The following is a 10,291-nucleotide window of genomic DNA, read 5'->3' as shown; positions in this document are numbered from 1 at the left end:
CGAACTGGTTCTCTGATATAGACACCGCCCTCCTTACCCTCCCTTCCACCACCCTCTCCCAAACTTTCATGGTATGACTCAGTAACTTGATACCCCTATAGTTGTTACAATTCTGGATATCACCTTTGTTCTTGTACATCGGAATCATTGTACTCCATATCCACTCATCTAGCATCCTCTTCATCCTGAGAATAATATTAAACAGCCCAGTCAGCCACTCCAAGTCTGCTTTACCCACATACCTCCAAAATTCTACTGAGATCTCGTCTGGTCCGGTCGCTTTGCCCCGACTCATCTTACGCATCGCTCCCATGACCTCCTCAACCCTAATACGCCTACAATACCTAAAGTCTCGGTGACTCTCAGAGTGCCCCAATCCCCCTAACATGATGTTTCTGTCCCCCTTTTCGTTCAGTAGTTTATGAAAGTACGATTGCCATCTTTACTTATTTTGGGCATCTTCCATCAATACACGACCTTCCTCATCTTTGATGCACCTAACTTGATCCAGGTCACGAGCCTTCCTCTCTCTCGCTCTGCTAACCGAAATAACTTCTTGTCCCTGCCTTTGCCTCCCAGTTCCTTCTACAACTGACCAAACGCAGCAGTTTTAGCTTCCGTGACCGCTAATTTTGCCTCCCTCTTAGATTCCTTATATCTTTCTCAATTCGCTCTCATCTGCTCCTCATCGGTGCTCTCCACTAACTTAAGGTATGCCGCTTTCTTTACTTCCACTTTACCCTGAACTACGTCATTCCACCACCAGTCGCGTCGGTGTCCGCCATAGTAGCCTTTCGAGATCCCTAACACCTCCCTCGCCGCCTCCCTTATATATTCCGCCGTTGCCGTCCAGATAACGCTAGCATCCTCACCACTATGAATATAAAGAAATTCTCACGTGTGAAATATCTTGGGCCATGCTCAGCATGAGCCTCTATAAAATCATTCTGAAAATTCAAGAAACATCTCCAAGGTACTCTTAACGGCGTCGTTTTCACCGACATTGAGAACATTCCCTCCACAGCACAAAGACTTGAACTTTTTGGAAATCCCCTTTTGATTTTCCATAATCTGCTGCTTCTTCTCCAGCCACTTCAATGGTTGCTAAATGCTTCCCAACGCCTTCTACTTTAGTCCTTTCACCACTCAATTTATCAATGTATTCCTCCATTTTGTTGACTTCGTTTTGTTTAAATTGCAGGAAGAGCAAGCTTCAAGTAGTGGAGCATCATCATCATCATCATCTCAACCGCAGCCTCACTCACAACCTTCGTTAGATGATTGTTTGAAGCTACTGAGAGGAGAAAGAGATGAGCAGCGATTAGCGGGTTTACTTCTAGTTACAAAGTTTTGCAATAAAGATGACCACGCCGCCATTCGCATGGTTTACGACGCCGTTGGACCTCAATTCCTCCACCGCCTTCTCCGTACTGGTAAAGGGCCTTTTTTTTTTTTTTTTGTTCATCGAATTTTTAGCATTTGAATTGGTAGTTAAGTGTGTCAAGGGATACTTAGTTCAGTGGCGGAGCCACGAATTTATATACGGGGATTCAAAAAAATACTAGAATGCCATACTTGAGATTTGAGCTTGTCTTAAAGCAAATTTCGAACCCCCTTTACCACTAGGAAAGAATTTTACCTTTTGTCAAGGGGATTCAACTGTATATACGTAACCAAAAAACATTTTTACCCTATATGCACAGTATAATTTTTCAAGGAAGAGGAAAAAATTGTAGTCAACTTGTCTCTCTTTTTCCCTTTTGGAGCCAAGCTGGCAAGTTTGCACTTTTAGAATGCAAGGTTGCCCCCACTCGATCCTCAAATTTGTATCTAAGGTTTGATTTCCTAATTTGCCTTAAAAGATAAATTACTTATCAGAATACGAAATGGGCCCAACTGGAGGGGATTATATAGAGGATTCATATTGCAGACTTCAGTTAGTTTGACTTTGAGTTGTAGTTGACTGATTGATTGTTTGAAGTTTTAATCTGAAAATTGGTTCTTAATAGGAACGGGGAAAGGAAGTGATCGACCAGGCGATAACCGTGACGCCTACTTGCAGTTGTCAATCACTGTTCTTGCAGCATTTTGTAGAGTTCCCGAGATTGCGGCTTCTGAAGATATGGTTACTAAGATTCCTCTCATTGTAGAGATAATGTCTGCAAAGTATGTTCTCTGGTGAATCATTTCATTGGCAATTTCAGTTTTGTAGTTTATGTTGCTGTTATTAATTGGTGAGAAATTCCTTTAGTAAATGCAGAGTTAGTTAGAGTTATTCTGTTGTTTCTGAAGTAGTTAATTTTATTGTGTCTGAGAGCATCTAGTTTGTTACTGTGTGGTGCTTTTTTTTTCTAATTACAAGTACATTTGCCTTCTCCATTTCTTCTTCCAAATGTGTAACATTTGGCACTTTGTTTGCATTTCCAGAGCAGGGTCACCTATCATTGAAGAATGCTACGAATTTTTGTTTTTGGTCTCAGCGGCCAATGAAGAAGGGGTTAAAACCTTGTACGATTCTGGTGGCTTGCATGTGGTAGCTTCACGAATGTCAATTCTACCAGATGGTATTTAGTTTGATCATCTGAAACATGTTACTTTTTCTAAGGATCATGGTGTCACCTTATCACTCCACGCTTTCCATTGTCTCTACATAGATTCAACCTCATTTTGTTTCTGTTTCTGGCCTTTTTGTCTTTTTAAATCGTTTTCAGGTTCTCATATGATTGAACTTGCTATGAGACTTGTGCAAATCATTGTTATTAAGCTACCCTCAGAAAATGTTTATTCTGAGCATCCAGCTGATCTATCAATGGTGGTGAGTCTACAAGCACTGAGTCCCTCTGATAGAGTTTTTTGGTGCAGTTATTGGAGACTCAATTTACGGCACACATTGCGTTTTCACTTGCACTAAATTTGCGTGTGTTTTTTTCTTTATGGTAGGTGGCTGCAGTGGCAAAGCAGTTTGCTGTACTGCAGAATGCACTGAAGTTTGAAGCGCTTCACCTGCTATCGACTATCCTGTCCAACAGTTATTTTGTATGTTAGTTACTTTATATTAAACACGTGTACTATCGTTTCTTTTGGTGTTACATGGTCATATATTCTTGCTAATACGTGATCAACTATATTAAAAATTTCATGATCTTCTGTTATATGATTTTCCATGTTTCGGATAACCAATCGATTGATTTGTTTGTAGTTATCAGTTACCATACTTGCCAGCAGTCATTGCTTCATCAAGCAACTTCTCTATCTTTATTCTTTATATATAGAGATATTCATTATCTTTGTATCCTTCATACATATTAAAAGAAAGCTTTAAAATGAATCTATTAGAATTACTGATATATCCTTTATGTAGAACTAGAGGAATAGAATTGAAAATGAATACATCAGAATAACCAATCAAAGTTTATGGTTTGTATATAGTGAAAATTGATAGAGCGTAGTCCTGCTTATCGGGATTTGCTCGTAGTGATCTTTTAGGATATACAGTTTACCGTTTGAAGAAGGCTAGACACATTTTATCTTGCATTCAGACATGAGTTCTTTTTTTTTGCTCCTTGAACTCCATATATGCTCCTTTCATCATGCCTCTATAGTTTGGAATCCGGCTGTGACTTTTTATACACAACTTGCAGGTGCTTGTATATGATGCTCTTCGCTTAATGAAAAATGATGTTTGGTCAACAAACATGCGCATTGGTATTGTAGCTATCTTACAGAATCGAGTCGGTATGTTAACATTTATGTATAAATATATTTCTTTATCCATATTGCATATCCTTGACCTTGTGAAAGTAATTTTTGTTACTTAAGAGAATATGGGATTGAATGTGGAGGCCTAACATATCTATACAATGAGTGCCATAGAAATGCGGATGCTAAGATGAATTCTTAATTGTACAAGATTGGTGAAGATTATAATAATCATTACAGATAGAGGGTCAATAGTAACATAGAGAACAAATGAGAGTCGGTCACATGAGATGGTTTGGCCATGTCTTACATAGTGCATTTCTGTAGGTGTAACAGTGTGATGATTATAGGTGCTAAAATGGGACGAGTTAGATTGAAAATCATGTGGATTGAAATTTCCTAAAAAAACCTACACTCTCTTGGAATCAATATGGATTTAGGTACTAGCAGAACACATGAAGTAAATGATCCATATAGGTCATAGTAACTAGTTAGAATTAAGGCTTAACGACAAAGGTTTAGTTGTTGTTGTTGTTACACGTACTTTAGGTTCTGTGTTTGCCAAAAGTTTCTTAACTATAGTTATAGACTCGTATTTCGGTGTAGGAATAAATGTGATTTTTTTTTTTTTTGGGTAAATGTGAGCTTTAGAAAATCTTATTTGCCTTAAAGCACAAATTATTTATCGGTGTCGAGTTAAATGGGACCAAGTAGAGCCAAATGGATTTGAAGGATTCATTTTGAGATTGAGGTGTAGTTGATTGATTGATTGAGAGAACTCTGATTTGGTTCCAAATTTTGTTATTAGTACTCTATTGAGTGTAAGCCAAAAAACCAGGGAAGCCGAGCTCTCAAGTCGCCACATAAAGGGTATTCCAGCTTAATCGCTTCAATATTGACTCTTATTTTTTCTAAGTGGAACATTTTCCCTGTCCAGTGCAAATTGTACATGGAATTGTTGCATATTAAGTTGTTTTGAGGTCCTTTTTTATATACATATATCTATTATTTTAATTCTCCTTCTCCTCATTTCTATCGCAGCACCTTCGCATAAGCTTCAGGCTCTTATTCTGGCTGAGTCTGTCATATCAATTGTCGGTGAAGGGTGGTTAATTGGGGAGATGAACTTAACTGATTCCATGCCTGCTGACAGGTAAAGCAGAAATTCATGGTGTTGAAGTTGTGTTCCTCTTGCTTTAACTTGCCTCCTCCATTGGCTTATCTCTGACTTGGGACATAGAAAGCATTAAGTGTCTCTTCATCTCTTCAGGTGTATTCTGCTTGTTTTGGAGTCATCCAGGGTTGAAATTGCTGTGCTTTTAAATGACCTAGCATACTTAAAATGTGAAGCCTCCAAGGAGTCCTCAAATAGAGAGAATATTCTTGTGAAGCAGAGGAATCTTGGCGTAGCCTTCTCTTTGGTTGAAAAAATAATTAAACTTATTTCAAGTTTTGGTGGCGAAGGTATGTGCCTATATATTTCTTATATTCTCTGAGATTTATCAATATTATATTACTGAAGACATTAATACGGAACCCGATTAGTGCTAAAATTTTTAATACTAAGGTCATCTCCACTTGTACTATCCTTTACAGTCAATTTTCGTCAAATAGGAAGCTTGATTCTGGGACAGAGGGTGTATTTCATTTGCATGTTATGCTTGCTGTTATCTCTTGATCCAAGAGTAGAGAGAGATGTTAGGAGGTGACTTATGAGCTGTTCATTTAACGATAACTGTTTGCAGAGTCAACTGCTAATGCTGTTATCAGTGAGAGCACTTTCACAAAAATCATTTCTGGGCTCAATGAGACAATTGGTGTTGTTTTGGACTATCTACGAGATGCTAAGGTACTATTATCCATCAGTGCCTAGGAGAAAAAGTATAGCAAGTATGCTCACGCAACAATGATGTTTTGGCAGGAGCATGGGCAGATGAAAGGGGATGATCTTCTAGCAGCAGTGCGAGTAATTGGAAGGTATGAATCCCACCTTTCCTTCTGTGTGGATGTCAAAAAAAAGTAGAAAAAACTGTGGCTGCATAAAAAATAGTCCTCAACCGTACCTCTCTTTGCAGGTGATATTCTTAGAGAAAGAAGCAAGCCTTTCCAATGAGCAGATTTAGCAAAATCCTTGCTAGTTTAAGTTTCTAGTTTTTCGTTCTTCAAATTGGGATCAATTGCTTCTTCTGCTTGTGCTTGAGTTTTATCGCCATGTTGTTCTCTTATATGCTTTTCGCCATTGTGAGCTAAATTATTGACTTGTTTCTCTTTTCTTCGGATGTATTGGGTCATAAATTCATCTGTTGACAAGCTTTATTCCCAATTTCATTGCTCATTCACATAGGAAATTTCTTTTACTTCTGATTCAGCTTCCTGTTGTAAATGGATGCAATTGCACATATGGGTGACTTGAAGTCTACAACTTCCTGGTTCATCTGCTAGTTGAAGTTGGAGTTGAATTTGTTCCAACAAAGACTTCTTGCCATATTTGTTGGTGATTGGAGTTTGAACTGGATTCCATTAGAGAAATTTTTAAGTAGTGAATGTCTTTTGTTCTTTCAGCTATCTTGCAGAAGCACCTCATGCATGTAAAGATAAGGTCACAGCACTCCTAGGTTATATGCTTTCAATTGAAGGGGAAGATGAATTGAGGTTTGACATTTCTATTACTGTTTTGATTAGCTAACATTTCTCTCAATTTCTTGAACGTGCGGCTGACGTGGAACTTGACATGGTTTCAAATGGCAGTCCTTTTTATTCCATCTGTTTTTTGCTTCCAATGCTGTGTCAAATAACTCTCAAGACTGGAGGCTGTAAAATTTTAGCTTCCTCAGGTGCATTCAGAGAAGTGAGTCTCACTTTCATTCTGATTTCTATGATTAATACAGCATATTCACGATCTCTATGAACCAACATTTTTGTATGGCAGCTGGCACTCCATCTATATGTCCTCCTCTTCGTATCTTGATCTTCCAAAGGAATGTATTTAATCTGCAGGTTGCTGGTTGCCTCATTGCGTTGATTGAACAAAACAATTATACATCTGAGGATAATGGTTCTATATTCTTGGCGTGCGACACAGTCTTGAATCTTCTTCTAAAGGTAGTTCCCGCGCAACAGCATCTTATTTGATGAATTAGTTATGTTTGTATGATGTTACTGACAATGTTGCCTTCTCAGCGCGAACAAATCAAATTTCCCTCAGATGATCCCAGTTTTATCAGACTTTTAGTTGCATTGTTACATTGGGCAGGTAACATCTTTAACTGAAGCTTTTTGCACTTGCCAAGCCTGATCTCTTTGTTTCAACTGTTGAATTTTCTTGGTTTCCTCTGCATTCATTGTTCATGTCTCCCGTCTGTAGCATATCCAAAAAGTTGAAAATTAATGCCCATCCACTTTTTGCGAAGAGGTGTAACTTTTAACTGACCAGTATCTAGTATCAAGGAGGCCCCCGGGGCATCATAGTTGCGTACTCCTAACCTCTTGCTTCCACAGTTTAAGGGACACAGAAAGGGAAGCGAGAATTTACTATAATTAAACTAGGAAAAGGTTTCTGTTTAGTGGCGGGTCATTGCTGCTTCCGTTCAAGGAACTTCTGATGCTTCAAAATGCACCACCTAGAAATCTTATATCTCTGCTATCTGGCTATCCCTCCAATATGTGAGATTGTGAAGCTCTTTTCTGTTGCTCGCGCATGAGCGCAAAAAGTAAATACCAAAGGCAAGGGAGGGAGAGCTTGTTCAATTTTATTTTCTTTTTTCGTTGTTTTTGTTGTGCATGCATACCTGTTCGACATTGCTGGGGGTTGTAGGTGCTTCAAGCTGAGATACTGCAGTTACTAGGGATAATGTCTCTTTATTAAGGATGTCAGATACTGCAGTTACTAGGGATAATGTCTCTTTATTAAGGATGTCAGAGAAACCTTAACAGAATTCTGCCTTCATAATCTCCTGGATGGATTTCTGACATCATTTACCAATAAAACCAGAGCGCGGATGATTGTCGATCTGAAATTTATGTCAAAATAAAAGAAGAGCTGTACTTCAGTAACAAATTGTTCTTCCATGTTGTCATTGAATTTTCAGCTATTTGTGACCACCAAGAGTAAATATCATATATACCGTATCTATAAATTATGAAGGCTCCTCCTAACAAATTGCCTGGAGATGGTAGATGCCCAGTTTCTCTCTACCGAGACCGACGTATTGTCTCGACCATTTTTCACCTAGTTTGTTTTTGGTTGCTTTCACAAAGTTGCTGAAATTTCTATATTTGCATTCCAGAGGGTACGGATGATGCATCTATTGTCATGATGGCATCAAGCATCTGTTCACTTATACTTGATTTGAAGTCAGAGGAAGCTCTTCTAAATCATCCTGACTTCGCTGCTGGCAATATTACTAGTCTGTCGAAGCTCATTGGACGAAGCTTTGCTATGTGTGGTCAGGTAATTCACTGGCTTATGCTTCAACCCTTCTGTTATACCTAATTTGACTGTACATCAATAATAGCTTTTTGATATGTTGGGATTACTCATAAGCAATCTCAGCAACCGATCCTCCCCACCCTTCCTCTTCCTCCCATTTAAAATGGACATGAGAAAAGAAACATGCCATAGAAATGATCTGTTAGTTGTGGTTACTGGTTTCTGATACTCCAGTTGACAAATTATTTTTCTGGCTTAATTCAGGACTTGATGTCCGATGATGCTAAAGCTGAAGTAGATCTATTTCAGATAATTAGCTCAGGTTTGTAGTTCTCTTATATTAAGAATGTTTAGTTGTTCTATTTCGTATATTCTCTTTCTTCCTAGCTTTGAAAAAGTTTGAGAAACAGTTGCTTATTCTACTTGTGCTATCTAAATTTGGTATAGCATATTCATCATGGGCTGATCGATTCCCTCGCATTAGACAAGCTGTCGAGAGCTCAAGGCCTTTTCCATTTCGACATGTTTCATAGAAATCTTGTTCACTTGATGAGGTATGTTTGACTTGACTGTAAAATTCTGGTAAAGCTCAATTGATTTACCTTCTGTGAAGGGTGATGTCTTTCTGCAGTCATGAACATTTCATTCATGTATTCTGGACTTTCTAATGCCCAGGATTCTGGATATGTGACGCTACCTATAGCTTTCAATGGAGCTTTTGCACTGGCCAAAAGACGTTAGTGTTTCCGTATATTGCCTAGTGAGTAAATCTTCTGAGGGGGGAATGCAGTTGACATTTTGATCTTTGGACCGACTGATGAGCAGTGAATTCAACCTTTTCCTATCAGCTGTTGGATCAAAGTTCTTAGGATGAAAAGTCAAATGATGTTCTAACATGCACAAACTTGCCTCATTACAAGCCTTTTCCGTTTTTCCAAATTTGTGCATATGTATCAGCCTCTTGCACGTCTTTGCACTTGTTGTACCATTTTTCCTAAGGAAGAGAGTTGCTGAACATGGCTCATCACATAGAATTGGAACTTAGTTCTGTAAATTAGTGTGTTATTTGGTTAATCTCCTTGTACAAAATGTATGTTTTAGTTAGATCTCTTTGGTCATATTTTGGTATCTCTTCTTACCTTGTTATTGGTAAGCATATTAGAGAAGGTAAGGTGAGACACTACAAGCCATGTGCCAAAAGGAAGATTCTTGCAAAGTTAGTGTGTCAGTCTAATTTTCCTTTCAAAATTAATTCACCTTCAATCAATAGTCAATATTATTAGAAAAAGAAAAGTGAACTATTTGCTGATTTGCCCCATGTGGTCATTAGTATTTGCTTCTTTAGATGCAAGTACGTTTTTTACTGTTGGTCCCACCTCAAAAAATTTCAACTTTTTACTGAATGTTGAAACTTTTTTTAAGGTATAAGTTGGTAATTAGTATCGAAGATTCATAATTTTGTGTTATCCTTCTCCATTTCAAGTTAATGTCAAAATAACATGGCATGCCGCCTCTAAACAATTAGGCATTAGCAACTGGGTTTAGCAAACAAAAAAATTGCTTGATGAAATAAAAAAGTGGAACGAGCTTTTTTTTTAAATTTAATTTTTGCCGAAGAATCATCTTCATGCTCTAACTCCCACTATATCCAGATTTTCCAATCTATTAAAAAAAAGAAAAAAAAGGAAGAGGGGGAAGTCCATTTTGGTATGAGTTCCTCGTTTATGGGAATGTATTTTGATACGAAAAACAATGTTGTTACGTATGAGATTCTAGTGTCAAAGCTGCTAAAATAGGAAACAGAACAAGAATACTAAAAATGCATCGTAAAATGTGGAAATTTGCCAAACGGATCTATTCTAATTGTGTTATATTAATCAACAAATTTTCCCTGAAAATGGTTGGTTTACACACTTACAGAGCAATTATTCCTCAGTGCAGTCTATATCTTTGATCCCCTAGATAGTTTAAAGGAAGAGCATCTTAACATACACATCGAAAACACATTAGATATTTATATGCAATTGGTGTTTATACCAAACTAAATAAATTACTTTTAGCAGTTAAAAATTAAAGTAAGAAAATATTAGAATTTAAACCCGATTATATGTTGTTCTCGTGAAACGAGTTGTTGAAGATAATTTGGTTTCAATAATTATGTAA

General features: G+C 37.7%; 1 protein-coding gene across 2 annotated transcripts; it reads left to right on the top strand.

Moving 5' to 3' along the window:
* Nucleotides 1-945: 945 nt before the first annotated feature.
* On the top strand, nt 946-9,248 carry LOC104120542 (uncharacterized). Of its 2 annotated transcripts, XM_009632330.4 has the most exons (19): nt 946-1,100; nt 1,202-1,433; nt 2,010-2,166; nt 2,428-2,564; nt 2,712-2,815; nt 2,941-3,036; nt 3,642-3,735; nt 4,741-4,852; nt 4,970-5,163; nt 5,445-5,548; nt 5,621-5,676; nt 6,262-6,351; nt 6,448-6,547; nt 6,697-6,801; nt 6,880-6,952; nt 7,986-8,149; nt 8,393-8,450; nt 8,576-8,682; nt 8,804-9,248. In XM_009632330.4, the coding sequence occupies exons 1-18, from the start codon at nt 1,098-1,100 to the stop codon at nt 8,659-8,661; spliced, it is 1,965 nt and encodes a 654-aa protein (XP_009630625.1). In that variant the 5' UTR covers nt 946-1,097; the 3' UTR covers nt 8,662-8,682; nt 8,804-9,248. The 2 variants fall into 2 exon arrangements, with proteins under 2 accessions (XP_009630625.1, XP_009630626.1); XM_009632331.4 differs by lacking the exon at nt 2,941-3,036.
* Nucleotides 9,249-10,291: the final 1,043 nt, after the last annotated feature.

This window comes from Nicotiana tomentosiformis, chromosome 8 (assembly GCF_000390325.3).
Source record: "Nicotiana tomentosiformis chromosome 8, ASM39032v3, whole genome shotgun sequence".
Lineage (NCBI taxonomy): Eukaryota > Viridiplantae > Streptophyta > Magnoliopsida > Solanales > Solanaceae > Nicotiana > Nicotiana tomentosiformis.
This window is presented reverse-complemented; position numbering and strand designations above follow the sequence as displayed.